This window comes from Nestor notabilis, unplaced genomic scaffold (genome assembly GCF_000696875.1).
Source record: "Nestor notabilis isolate BGI_N333 unplaced genomic scaffold, ASM69687v1 scaffold15304, whole genome shotgun sequence".
Lineage (NCBI taxonomy): Eukaryota > Metazoa > Chordata > Aves > Psittaciformes > Psittacidae > Nestor > Nestor notabilis.
Window position 1 is genome coordinate 9,438 of NW_009927005.1, and position 14,705 is coordinate 24,142.

A 14,705-nucleotide genomic window follows, 5' to 3' on the forward strand; every position below is an offset into this window, starting at 1 on the left:
CAAACCAAAGAAATGATGAATCTTCCTTTTTTTAATTAAAAAAAAAATAACCAAAACCTTTTAAAATGACATCTCTTATTTTGGAACTAACCAGCCTGCCCACTGCCCTGCTGACTGCCTCATCTTCATGGACAAATACACACCAAAGGCCACACACATTTTCTGCTGGGAAGCCCTCACCCTTTCTGGGGAGTTTCGTTTGCCATGTCAGTGTGTTGGGCTTGGTCAGTGCCTTGAAATAAATAGTTCATAGTCTGAATGGACATACCCCAAGATGTGTCTGACGAGTGTTGCCTGCTCCCATGGACAGGGCAAATCCCTCAGCCTCTGCTACTCTGGGCTTTTGGGATCCCAAGAGGCTGGGGAGGAGGTTGGTGGGGCAGGAAAGGCAGCAGTGGAAGGAGGTTGAGAGGGTTGGTCTGTCTCTGCAGCCCTTTGTCTGCCCCAGCCGTCTGTCTGCACCAGGGTGCAGCCACAGCAGAATAACATAGCCCCTGGCCAGGCATGTCCTGCAGCACTTCAGTTGTGAAGGGAAGAGCTCAGGACCTCTGAGCACCCTCAGATGTGGAAGAGGATCTCATCTGGATGTCCTAGGGGTGCAGGCACCCAAACCCCACCAGGACTCCTGTTTAAAACCTTGGCTCCCTTTGCCTGCCTGCTTCTCAAAAGCTACATTAATACAAACCCAAAGGGTTCCTGAGACCTCAGAGATTTTTTGAATCCCTTTATTGCCCAATCCCATCTCTTCCTGTAGAGGAATTTTCTCTCTCAGGCTGTACAAAAGGTCACACTGAAAGCTCATCCTGAACTTTGATCTGGCAACCTAAAGGCAAAAGCTATGTTTGCCTGCTGACAGCTCCTCCAGCGCTGGCAGACACCTGCTGGCACTGCCTTCACTTCATGTTCTGCCTTGACTTTTGTCCTGTGGCTCTACAAAACACTCTCTGCATTCCCGGAGCAAGTCGAGGCGCTGGCAGAGCAATGTCCTCCTGGGATGGGCAGCAGAACTGCTGCTTTCCTGTGAGGGGTCTGTGGTTTTCGCCTTGTGGGGAAAAACACAGGGTTGGTCTTCCCCATTGCTCTGTGCTGTTCATGGGGGGAAGGAAGCTAAGAAATAACAGCAGCAGCAGCAAAACCGAGAGTCTCTAGATAGCAGCATAGTCAGAGGCCATTCCAAGTAGCTGAGCTCCCAGACAAAGCATTTTTGAATGAAGAAGCAAACCAAACTGCAACAACCACCACCACAAACACATGCAAGGAAAACACCCCCCAGCTGTGTTAAGCTTTAAGGCCCTCAATGAGAGCCCACCAGCAGAGCCACAGCTTTTCAGGCTCTTACATTGTAATGAATATGCCAGCACTGTGATCCCCGAGCTGTCAGAGCAGGACATGTCAGGGCTGTATAACAATGAGCTTATGCTGAAATCAGATGGGAAAGGAAAAACAAATATCAAAGCAGAACAAAACAGGACAATGAATGAAAGGTTGGGTTGCTCTCTGCTCGCTCCTGCATTACAACAGGGCCCGGGATCAGCTCCCAGGTGGGAAGGGGCCGAGCCTTTGCCAGATGCATCCTTTGTGTTGAAGCGCTGGATGTGGTGCTGCTGACACCCAGTACGCTCCTATAAATATGTATAACTGGTCGAGCAAAGTCCTCTGCAGTCTCTGCTCTAAACTGGGAGAGGAGCTTCTGATGCTCTTTGATGGGGAAATGCAGATCTTAAGACCTGTCAAAGCACAGCATGCCGCTGCATTAGTTGCCGGTGGAAGGGCAAGACTGGGACTCCACAGACCCAGGTGCTGCCTCTGCTGATGCCACCAGCACTGGGGGAGTCACTGTCCCCCAAAGCACACATGAAAATCAGAAATGAAAATAAAGTCCAAGTTCCTCCTCCCTGCGCCAAAGCTCTTGGAGATCTACTGGTGAGAAATGAGATACCACCACTGTGGCCCAAGACCTGTACCTTGTGTTGATATGGTTCCCAGCATGGGCATGATTGCACAGGAATGTCCATTTTAAAGTAGTGCTCTATTCATAGAATCAGAGAATCACAGAATGGTTTTAGTTGGAAGGGACCTTAAAGCTCATCCAGTTCCAATCCCCTGTCCTGGGGAGGGACACCTTCCACTAGACCGAGTTGCTCCATCCAGCCCCATCTAACCAGGCCAAAGCGACTGCACCCTTAAACAAAAGAGTTAAAGAGGCAGAAAACAGGGGCAATGGGGAATTATTGCCTTTTTGGAGGGGGTTGTCTTTTGTGCTCCATGAAGATGACTTGGGTTTGGTACCTGGGTGGCTGCTCTGTGGCTTTTTACTTCAGGGAAGTGTTTTACATGTTTGAAACTGCAGATGTGATTAGAGGGGCTGATCTCTACCAAGTGCTTACAGTCATACATTTTGTTATCAGGTTTTCGCCCTTACTACTATTATCTAATCACCAAAGTACTTTGCACAGAGGCATGAGAATCTGAGAGCTTCCTGAATTTTGTATTGCTTCATTTCAGCATCGTTTACTTGCAGAGATCCATTTCTTGATCACAAGCTCTGGGTGGAGGGGGTGGGGGTAAATTGCCTCCCATGGACCAGGCTGTCCCTGCCTGTGAGGATGCTCTGGGACACACTGTGACAACCACCTCTGCTGCTCTGGGAAGTACCCTGTGGAGGGGACATGATGGGACGTCATGGCAGGGGCAGTGGTGGCTCTGGCACATCTTGTTTCCCTCCGAGGGGCTGGGGGCTGGTGCAGGACAGGGAGGTCTCTTTTCTGGGGAGTACTCCCTGCCAAAAAGGCTGTTCTCATCTCCGCTGGAGAGAGGACACAGGAGCAGCCATGAACCAACAGTCAGGCTTTATCTGACCTTCTATTTACCCGACCTGCCCTGCCTGAACACCAGTGTCATGCAGTTCTCTTGTATCGGGGCCCCAGGCATAGGCCTATCTAAATTACACGTGCCTGTGCTTCTAGAGTCGTGCAGCCAAGTTTCCATCAATGGCTCTCTAAGCACTACAAGTCCCTTGATTCACCACAGTGTGTGTCCAGCCAGGAGTACAAAGCATGCAGATCCAAAAGTGACATTTGCCTGAAGCAATAAACAAACCATTTCCCCAACTACCTTGCTGGGTAGCTGCTAGGCTGGCTCAGCTCTGCTCCGTGGACTCCTTTTGCCTCCCCTAGAAGGTGCAGGCACAAACTCAGGTCACAACTTCATCCTTGTTTCTCAAGTCACCTGCAAATACTCTTCCTGACATGCAGGTGTATGAAATTCGCTGGCAAATTTGTTTGAATCTGCATCCAAATGATTTATGTGACCAAGTCACAGCCTAGTAAGAGATTTAGACAATGGAAAAAGCATTAAATGAAAAATGCAGGTTACCTCCTGAGCACCTTTGCTTTTCAAATTAATTAAAGATCACAGCTACATTTTATATTAATTTATTAGAAAAAAAGATACACAGTTTAATGTGCAAATATATACAATAAACATTACAATGAAACATGAGGAAGGCGAGCCCCTTTCCTCTATCAATGACTTACCCCTTCGTAACAGAGATGACTGTTTAATGCTTCCCCACAGATTTACAAATACAAAAAACGTATAATGCTTCATTTGCACAAGACAAAAGTTTCTTTTTATTTGAACAAAAAATATTCTGGCTTTGACATGGCAAAAGTCTGCTATTTTGGTGGCTTTTTTTGTTTGTTTGTTTTCTATTTAAAAACCTGAGCAAGTATTGCGGAACAGGGGAACAAAGGGAAGGCATTGCCCTGTGCCTCATTCTCATCACAGCATCTGATGGTCTTGTATTCCTAAACCACTGACCAGTCAAGTGAATGCAGCTCCAAAGTGTACATCTATAATGCAGTTAGTGACATGGAAGGGAGCGAGTGCTACCACTGGCAAAAGTGAGCTGGGTGACAAACCTGGCTCGAGTTCAATGGCATTTGAGATTTCTCAAGGAAAGTGTTCCTATCTGCCAGTAAGGAATTTCATGCTGCCTCCTGCAAGAAAGGAATTATAAACAGAAAATGCAGTTTAGACCGAAAAACAAATGAGTCTTGGATCCTTCTATGCCTTGCTGAAATGTGTGATGGCTGAAATACTTCAGAATAAGGCCATATTAAACCCAAACTGAGTAAAGACCTTGGAATGTGTGTAACTCCCAGTAAGCACTGAGATCCTTCTCGCTCCAGGAAGGAAGTTCAGACCAGATTGGTTTCTTTATGATTTAGGGTGTATTTCAAGCAGGTGCTTGATGCAGGCTGTTTCTGTATACAGTGGCCACAGACAATGTCAGTAAGAGACCCTCTCGCTCCTGCTCTCCTCCCTCCCCTGCTGGGGTGCTGGACACCAGCTCACTCACCAGCCATGGGGGAATTCAGCTGATCACCCTGACAGCAACCACAGGACTGAAACCATTCTGCTTGGGATTTTCCCCATCATCCTGCAACCGAGCATCATCTGGCAACTCCACAGAGCGACACTTCCAGTTAAGCAAAAGCTTTCCTGCTCATTTAGCACTCCTCTCCATTTCAAACGAGAAACCCCAGCACTGCTGGACAAGGCACTACAAGTCCTGAGCTGGGCAATGCCAGTCCTCTCCCGGAGAGAAGAGTTTCCTCAGGGACCACTGGCCACCCCATGCTCATTTAGGTGCAGAGCCTCTCTCTGCATCAGCTCTCATGATACTTTTTGAAGAAACACATACAAATAAGAACAGAACAGACCCACAGCAAAACGCAGACTCCTCCAGGAATGTGCCTGCCTGACCCCAGAGCCAAAATGCACATTTTTGGACTACATTTTCAGACACGATGCTGTCAAAAGCTGACTCAATTTTCAGGTGCTGTCACCGGTTTTATTTCCTCTTTGGCCAATGGTTCAGTATTTAAGAATGGACTTAACTAAGCAGTGACTCCTTTTAGCTCTGTAACATCCCTCCTCTTCCACCTGCAGGATCCAGGGGTGTTGCAGTGGTTGGCAGCCAATAGGGATGTCAGGGGCTGCTGTGGCTGCATTCACACCAAAATCTTTCATGATGGGGCAGATTTGGCCTTTGCCACTCTCCCCCCATCTCCTCCTCTTTAGATTGTTGTGGGATTCGACTGAAACAAAAAAAGAAAAGCCTTGGGGGAGCACTGATCTGCTTTCAAATGATTTTTCTGGGTATTTAATTGCTCCTGTTTTGTGTGTTGTGCTTACACAAGAATGCAGGGCACAGACCCTGAAGCAGCAGGTAAAATAGACCTTAAATGAAAAAACTGAATAACCCCCCAAACCTAGCTTTTAGTTTAGAAATGAAAGTTAGGAACCAGTGAGCAGCATTTGATCAAGATAAGAGTGCACTGGGGGCAAGCAGGGGACATGCGGAAGTCGAACAGAGGCCATTCTGGTCCAAGGAAGATCCTGCCAAGCTATATGTTTATGTTCTTTTAAGAGAAACAAAATACCAAAAGATCTCTTTCTTTCTTAAACTTCGGAACAACCCCTTAGCCAGGTTTTCCAAAGTTTAAATACTTCTACAATAAACTAGAATAAAGAGCTAGTCAGTTGTCTTCCGTAACTTGGTGTTTTTCCACTTCACAAGATTTGCTGGCAGTATGATAAGAACCTCTCCAGTCAAACGTGAGCTGATTTGTATGTTATTGCAACCCACATCGGAGGCTGCAGTCCCACCACTTGGCAGTTTGGGATCTGTGGTAGCACAGCATGATTTTACCTGTCCTTTGTGGGTGTTTTTCGTCCCCTACATGTAGGCTGGTCTTTTAACTCTTTCAGTACTGCAGCATGCACCAGAAGCTTTCAGCAACATGTACACCTTGAAAGAAAGGCAACTCTGGGGCAGAAAGGCAAACACCTCTGTCACTGTGGCCCTTCCTTGCTTGCCCTCTAGCAGCTCTGCAGAGGCACAGCTCTCCACGCCTCTCCCCAAACCCACTTCCCCTGTAGCAGTACCACACCCAGGGCACGGTTGCTCAGAGCTCTCCTAAAGCAGTTTTAAAACAAAACAACTGGGTTTTTTTTTTTTTAAACAAAACAACCTAAATTTTGCACCAGACAGGCAAGATTTATATGGAGAAGTCTGAATTCTTCTCAAAACTCATATGAACATGAACTTTGATTTTAGAGCTTTGGCGGGGGGTGGGGGGAGAGGAACAGAGTAGGAAGAAACAGAAGGTCAGCTATCTGCAGTATAAACCACATTTATCCCAGCAGCTCTAGTCCAGGACACTTTATGTCCACAGGCCTGGGTGCCCTGTTTGCCTCAGAGTCAGTAAAGGCGCCGGTGAACCTCATTGTTCTCACAGGGAAAGCTAATACGAGCCTGGTCACCAGGGATCCCCAGCTTCGTGTTTGCGCTAAAGCAGCAGCGAGACTTGCAAGCACTTCAGCTCTCTTGAGGTAGGAGAAAAACGGTGTTTCTGTCGGCGACGCTGCCTCTCCCAGCAGGACGTGCGACTCAGACGTGTCTCTCAGCCTCCCCGAGTGCCCGCAGGGCTGAAGCAGGATGGGTGCAAGGAGGAGCCTTGAGATGCCAGTGGTTTCTGCGATGACATTTCCACGACCTCTGTTTGGTAAATCAGCGTTTTTGGGATGTCAGGTTACAGTAACACATGTGGCAGCAACAGGCACGTCAAGGGAGGCCAGTGACTTGGCACTGTCGAAGAGGAAATCTTGCACAAGGTCCTAGCTGTCTGTGGGTACTGACAGGATCAGACCTCTTATGGCTAGTGGGACTTACCTACACGAGCAAAGCCTGCACAATCCAATCCAGTGTGGGTCACCCAGCGGTACTGCGTACTTCCATGGTTCAGGTGGCTGTGTGTCACCTTAAGATGAAGACTGCAGCCAAGCTTAAGTTAAATACGTTATAAACTATACACATATGTGATCCTGAGATAGTGCCTGTAACAAGTCCCAAGGTAGATAAGCTTCCTGAATCCAGAGGTCCTCATGCTGCATAAGCGCATTGTTTTATGTTGGCAGGCCCACTGGCCTCTCCAGGAGCACGCTGCACTTCCTCATTCTCTTTTATTTTGGGGGGTGGGTCTAGTGAAACAATCAGTTTGAGGACTGCTACCAGCAATTCCAATGGCATTTCTTCTGCAGTTCAGATGAAAGCATTCTTGATCCTTTGCCAGTTTTCCCAAGACTTGCAGGAACAGGCTCACAGCTTCCCTTTCTATTTTTCGGCCAGCCAAGAGCTGTGTGCCTGCAGCCTCCTGCTAGAGGAGCAGCTGTGCTGTGCTGTGCTGTGCTGTGCTGTGCTGTGCTGTGCTGTGCTGTGCTGAAGGCGCTCCGCAAGATAGGGGAGAAAACACCAGTAGGGATCAGACAGGAAGGCAACAAGTATGAGCCACAACAGAGAGAAGCTTAACACAATCACTGTCGTCCAGAGGGTCAAAGACCATGCGTTCCAGTCTCATCGGTACATAGTCCTGTTTTGAGACTCTGACAGCACCAGCTCAGAGTCAGGCCCTTTAAACCCAGGGGAAAAATATTTTCCAAAATTCTCTTTGCTTAAGCACTATATATTCAAAAAGTTCTTTTTATTGTTTCAGTATTTTAGCCCTTAGTTGGTTAGTCACCAATACCTGTCAGATGCCCGCTGCCATAAAAGCACTCCGAGCACCTGCAGTATTTGTAGGAGTATCAAAAAACAGCTTTAGCAACTAGGAATTATGCGACAGAGGGAGAAGGCAGGACTAACTAGATTAATGCAACATGTAGTGGATTTGTTAACATTAAGTGTATGACTCGTTGCAGAATCATGCCAGAAAATGGTACCATGTAGCTTACTGATAAGGGCAGTAAAAAGGGTAATGCATTACTTAATCATCAGTGAACCACTCACTCGTTCAACTTACTATTTCCAGCTGAAATCAAAGGTTTACATTAAAAATGCCGTTCCTCTACAGACCATGGCATCTCACACACTCTCTGCCTTTGAACTCTACTGTTATAGCTGCTTCATTAACATTGTGGTTCCAGTGCAAAAAAAAACCCCTCCAGATCCCAGGTCATCTTCCTTTAGACTTTTGATTGCCTCTCATCTGTCCATTCCTGCTTATTGTTCTGTAAAGCTTGAGTCTTCTGTTCATCTACCTGGACATAGTCCACTCTCTGCTCCTCAGAGAGAAAAGGTTTCTGTGGGAGAGAGTTAAAAACCAGCGTATTAATTTTAGGTTTGAAAAGAGATGCTAGTGAAACTTGGCTTCGTTTTCTGTTTTCCCTTTCCCTTGTTCCTTGATTGCTTCACTTCACCTTGAAGCTCACAGTGACATCAGCTGACAAAAGCATTGCTTTACAGCCTGCTTTGGCTATAATTATCCATCTGTCACCCTGTCACTCAGCCCAGCACAGCGAGCAAGGGAAACATGCTGTTCTGGCTATTTCCATGCAGACAATCATTCCCCTCTCATCTGAGTGATCCTGCTGCAGGGATAACCTAACCGCATTTTAACTACAATGGGGGTTAAATAAGGAACCTTAGTAGTCTTGAGTCTTTTGCATCTAGGAGTTTTAGCTGATTGGGAAAATGATGTAAAGTGGCCCAAACCAACCACAGCTCATCACTTTGCAGTGGTACCTACCCACCTCCTGGGCAGGTTATAAGCTCTTTGGAAGAAGAAATGTATTTTCTCAGCATGGCTAAGGAAATTGAAATGCTTTTGGTGATGCAAGGATAAAGACGCACATTTTGCCACGTTACAGGAGATGGTACAGTTTTACCTCGTGAACTTATCATGGGCTGTAAACTTGTTACTGCAGAGAGATTTGGGGGAAAACTAGTAAGAAAGGGTTTGTGGAGACTTGATGAAAATGAAAGAGCATGCCGAGATCCTGCAAGCACCAACAAGCCTGTCCACAAGCCCTCATGGCTGCACATCCCAGTGCAGCCTCGTACCCTCTGCCGAGCTCGTGTTAATGACCCCATGAGTCACGCTAAGGACACCTTGTCATCACCCTAAATAATGCTTTTATTGTATTAATCTTGAGCCTGCCACAAATGCAGTCAGCTGGAAACAGGACTGACTTCATCATGGCATCTAGGGCACCTAACACAGTGTGACTCTCGGTCTTGTTTTCCTCCCAGCAGACAATCAGACAGGAGGCTATGGGGTTTTTCAGATGTCTCATACCTTCTGTACAGGGGATGGGGAAGCAGAATTAAAATCCAATGCTAAGTAATCAAGGTTAGATTTCCTTGTCCATGGAAAAGCACCACTGTATGGAGATGTTGCCTGTCTGTGTTCCTGTTGGGAAAGAAGAGAAACACTTAATGCTCTTAAAACATGACCCTAAAAGGAAGCAGGACCACACTGTGAGGTGGGAGACTCATCTGGCAGAACACGAGTGAAGGGGGTCAGCACCCGTGTAATTTTCTATGCCAAGGGTGCTGTTTGGTGACTAACCACGGGGTAACATTGATTAATTGCAGGGTGGCATAAAGAAACGGTGAGAGCCTTTCCCTCCTGGGAATTATGGCAAAACAAGCAAACTGGGCTGAATTTCATACAATGTCACCAGGAAGGACTTGTGCCCAGCTTCTCAGCCCAAGGCCTTGGAAGGCTCAGGTTTGCAGGGGTGCCTTCTTAATTATCATTGTTCTATGAATTTGAAGAAATGGTGATAATTCTGTTCAAATCTAGCAACTGAAAATTAATCTCAGGAAAATCACAGATGACCACAAATGTATGGATGGTTTTATTTGACTAGAAAAATCAAATGGGGAGTAGTCACAACTGGAACTGCTCTCCTGAGCAGACCTGGCTTTAGCAGAGGTGTGGTTAAAATTTGATACTATGGTTCATGGAGACTGTGGTCAGTTTTGTAATATGTTTCTATAGCCTGTTGGGCTTTGGCTATGGAGCCACATCTGTAGACACTGGCTCAGATCAAGGGATTTGTGATCTATTTCCACCTAAAATTCAAAGGAAACTGAGATTCTGGTCTTTTTACAAGATATGGCTAAAGAGTGAATGAAGAAAAGGAAGCCACAAAGCCAGATGTTCTTCTTTCATGGGATGGGAAGTGGGGTTAGTGCCACCAGCCAAAGCAGAAGCAATAAGAGACTTTAATGGGAGTTCTGTTTCTGCACAATATTTGGTGTGTTTCTTTAGGAAGTGCACTAACGGCTTTCTGTCATTTCCTAGGAGACTTTGTGGGGCACACTTCTCAAAGGTGAAAAGATTTGATTTTTCTTTGCCTTAATGAGTTCTCATGTAAATATGGCTGATCCCTGTGATCTCTTGGAACTGCTCAGCAACATTCGTGGGTGAACAGCTGAGTTCTGCAGAGCAGAAGAAGGGCTCCCCTCATCTCTCCGTAAATTGGTCTCACTGTCTTTGCTTTAAAACCGTTTCATCATTTTTTTTCAAAACAGAAGGCAAAGGACGAACCTCCTCAACATTTTTTCTTAGAAAACAAACTTCTGCATTCTCCATCAATGTGACAGAGCAGAATAAAGCAAAGGATGGCTGTGTGAAAATGAAGATTACCATATGAATGTAACTTTCTTCCTCTTCTCCGGAAACTGAATTGGCAAATATTCTTGCTGAATTAATACCGTCTCTTTCTGGTGAGATAAAGCTCATTCGATTGCTATGAAGAAAAACACAGGAGAGGTTAAGGAAGCATCTTACAGATGCTCTGAAATGAAGCCAAAGCCTGACACAGTCCATATGGTGAATAAACTCACACTAACGCTGCAGCCTTTAGGAGAGGATGTCCAAAACCACTCCTTAGCTCTAGAAAAATTGTGCTATGTTGCTATGAGTGTGTTGATTTTTTTTCCCTGGGTCTTAGGGAAGTTTGTCATCTCTGGTATGACAGAAAGCATAAAACATGTGAGCAGTTCAACAAGGGGCACAGAGATAGATATCATTCATCCGGATAATATATGCCAGTGGGGCAGTTACTTAGTCGTGTGGGTATCCACATTTTGGAGACTGATGTGAATTAGTCAGCTACTGGAGGTGCATGCAGAGGAACTTGTCTGGCTTTGAACACAGTGTAAACACACGCTGCCTGTGCTATGGAGAGGGCTGCAACTCAGCCCTTGTATCAGGAAATCTCTCCCACTAACATAACTGTCAGAGGTATATAGTGAGTAAATTATTGCAGGCTAGCACAATGGGGTTAGTTGTTAGGAAACTGGATGGCCACTTTGTGCAGCATGAGCAGTATAATTCCTTTTGCTTTATTAGTTCCGGCCATACTTCTTTTTTTAGTTTTGTTAATGTAAAACATGCAAACTCCCTCTGAGCTCATTATCCTTCAGGACTCTGCACTGTGTCAGCACTAATTAACCACAGTGCTCTGGGAGGGATGCTTGAGGGAGGCTACTGGGTTTCCCTAATAGGCAGCATGCAGCACTGAAGGGCTTAACCAGCTTTGGAATGTACAGCTGAGAGAGGGGTCTGCAGTGAGAAAATGTCCATCTCGTGTCCTTTTTGCCCATCAAATGACTACCTGAGGCAGGGCAGTGGAAATGCCCCATCTGGCACTTTTGCCAGGAAGACCCCACGTTTCCCAGACTGCCTGGGGTGTGCAGAGAAGGCTGATGGGAATTCCCAGCTTTGCATGCAGCTGCTCTCCTGTCTGCCTTTCCCTGTGGTGCCAAGATCCCCCCAGCCAGCAGGCTGCAGTCCTCCCCTGCTCATGAGCTCTCTGAGGGCTGCCCTTGGCACCCAACAGTATCATCTGTTCATACTACCTGGGCTTTGGGACCACAACTCATTTCCAGTAACAAAAGACCACACCAACAGATGAAGTCTGAATTGCTGTGTGGCAGCACAGAAGTCTACACCCAGGCTACAAGTCAGGTAAATCTATCTAATTTGGTTCTCCTTTGCTGTCTTAATTCTCAGAAACAAAAATAGCTCTATTACTTTGAGAAGGAAAAATTAAGGCATGTGAAGCTTTTACCCATTGCAGCAGCCACACCAGAGTGCAGGCCAGCTCCAGTCTTTTTGAAAGGAACCTTCAAAACAGACTGAACATCACTGCGTGATGCTGAATGCACTGGAGCTTCCCATTGTGAAAGGGAGCCTTGATTTTTACAGACAGCAAAAGCCTGGGGGATGTTGGAAGGAGCCCTGGGGAATTTTTGTTTGTGGACTTTGCCAGGAAACTGTTTCTTGTGGGATGTGATAAGTTATTTTTAACTACATTCCACAATGTTAATGCTTAAAAGATTGGAACAGCAGGTTTCTTGTTGACTTACTAAGGCACAGTCCACATCCTGGTCACAGCAGCATGCTCCCGGATTGTGGAGAGGTTCCTCAAGTCCAGAGGAGGTGGCCGCGCTGCAAGTAGATACAAAAGGAACTATGTTTCCAATAGCAGAGCTAATAAAAAGTACTGACTGTTCAGAAAAATGCAGTTCTATATTAACAGCAAGAACCTAACAGAGTATTTCACAGAACATAATAGATATAACCAAGACAAGAAATCAGTAACAAACGGCCACTTCAGTCAGTGCTGGAAAGCAAAGTCCCTCATTTACCTTAAAATAACACAATAAATACAATGGGCATAAGGAGAGCAAGTGCCCCACCAGGTCCGTGTGCTTGCCTCAAATCTGCTCTGCATGTGCTGCCCTCAAGAGGAGCGGCCAGTTCAGCCTACAGGTAAACACAAGTTTTGGGCTCTCTTCTAGACAAACACATCCTACACATGGAGGATCATTCTTCTCACCAGCCAGTGTCCATTCCCCAAACCCTCTAAGAAGGGACCTGAGCTTTGCTTCCTGGCAATGGTCTAAATGTCTGTTTCAACAGTAGCATTTCCTGAACCAACTTGAGTAGCCCTTTATCTCTGCAGCCCAAAGAGGTTTAATGTAGGCTAGTTTATGCAATTTCTCCACTGCAAAGCTGAATTTTGTCCCCAGTGTATCATCTGGAAGTGCAACGCAGATGCTGGAGATGCCATGAAAAGCAGAAGTTGAAAATTACCATCAGTAAAAGCATCTGCAGGAAATTCCTAATTAAACCAGAACAGCTTTACCTGCCCAATAGAGTTTTAACCTACAGCCCACACATGAAGTTTGAATATTTCAGTGTTTGGATGTTCTGTTCCTGGAAGCTCAGGGAGCTGATGAGACAGCAATATATGTACTTCAGAGCTGCAGGGTTTAATGTGCTGTCTCTCCAAGGCTATGTCCATTTGGTCATTTGCAGTCAGAGTGGACCTGAAGCCATGCACCATGCTAATGCAGTCTGCTGGTGTTTGACTGCAGCCACAGGCATGGACACTCTTCCTATGCTCACAAACAACCCTGCAGGTTCACCTTATGTTACAGTACTCTAAGCCACTTACGCAGCAATTCAATCCCTCTCCTAGAGCAGGAAGCACTTTAAAATACACCCAGGGCACTATCAAAGGAGGTCACCCATGTCCCTGCTATCAGGCTCCCTGACTGCCAATTGCACTTTAGGTCTGGGCTTACACTTCCTACGAGGCTTGAGGTCTCTGTTCACTGGAGGGGGCTCCAGGTCCGAGGGAAGCTCAGGTAAGGGGCTGGTGAGTTTTTCAGTGCTGACAACAGGGAAGGTAAACGTGGCTGAGCCAGGGCTCATGGGGATGTAGCCATCGGGTGAACAGTCGGAGCCAGGAGCAGAGGGAGAGGTGCTGGGGCGCATGGGCACATAGCTGTCTTCTGTGCTGTCTGAAGCAGTTGAGTAGAGCGGGGAGAACCGGCAGGGCTTCAGAACCAAAGGAGGAAAAGAAAGAGAAACTGGTCAACAAATGAACAGCTACCTCCCCTGCATGCTGGCAAGAGATCTGAGCCGCAGGCCGGTCCTGACATGAGAGGCACAAGCTGAAATGACACAAGACAAATGTGTGAGTTCAGGTGCACACTCCAGGTTTGGAGGAGTCCAATTCTGAGCTTCACAAGTCACTGCTGGAAACTAGAACCAAACTTATTGGTGACTTAAGTAGGATAAATCCTTCAGTTGAAGGCTGCGCTTGCCTTTCCCAGCAGTAATTCTGATCTCTAAAATGAAAGAGGCTCCTTCATACAAAAAAACATCTTAATGGAGGAGAAGAGATGATGAACTAGATTTTTGCAGATGTGGAAGCTGAGAGAGCAGACACACAGACCTACAAATTGCTTCCGATAGTTGAGAACAAACACTAGAAATTCATCTAATGCAAGTTAGTTCTGGCTGAATGGTCAGAGTAACTGATTACAAACCTTTCAAGCTTTCAAAGGAGAGAAAAATACGTTGCCTGCCACCAGAGCTTACATACAAGCAGCAAAAAAACAAGTCCCACACAGGAGACAGTATCTAGCACCAGGCAGAAGACTGGCTATGTGATGTGTGGTGGTGCTACATATAACCATGGCTGTCAAAGGCAGAGTCAGGAACCTTGGTCTGACAAAAGTCCTGAATCACAGGTGCTTTGTGAGCAGAGACTCTTAAAGAAGAGATATCCCTCAGGATCATGAAGTGATCGGCTTCTGCAGACCCTTTTATTTCAACAGATAAGCAGTGTTCTCAGGTGCTCTTTGTCAACAGTTTAATTCTTGAGGTTACTGTTATCCTTTTTCATAATAGAGCTGGCTTCATCTGCTTTAAAACCAGCATGCTCGGGGTTTGGGCCTTCCCCTCCCTCTCTTCTCAAAGGCTTCCTGCAGCCACAAAGCAGCAGCACAGAAGTTGCCCAAAGCCAAGTGCTTCTTCCACTGAACACAG

At 46.3% G+C, this 14,705-nt stretch overlaps 1 protein-coding gene across 1 annotated transcript in view; it reads right to left on the reverse strand.

Moving 5' to 3' along the window:
* Positions 1-8,031: 8,031 nt before the first annotated feature.
* The window catches only part of GAB3 (GRB2-associated binding protein 3), a 60,579-nt gene continuing 53,905 nt past the window's right edge, over positions 8,032-14,705 (reverse strand). The window contains 6 exon segments of the mRNA XM_010013859.1: positions 8,032-8,148; positions 9,144-9,257; positions 10,404-10,406; positions 10,503-10,605; positions 12,230-12,311; positions 13,454-13,709. Of these exon segments, the coding sequence (XP_010012161.1) occupies positions 8,032-8,148; positions 9,144-9,257; positions 10,404-10,406; positions 10,503-10,605; positions 12,230-12,311; positions 13,454-13,709 (675 nt within the window).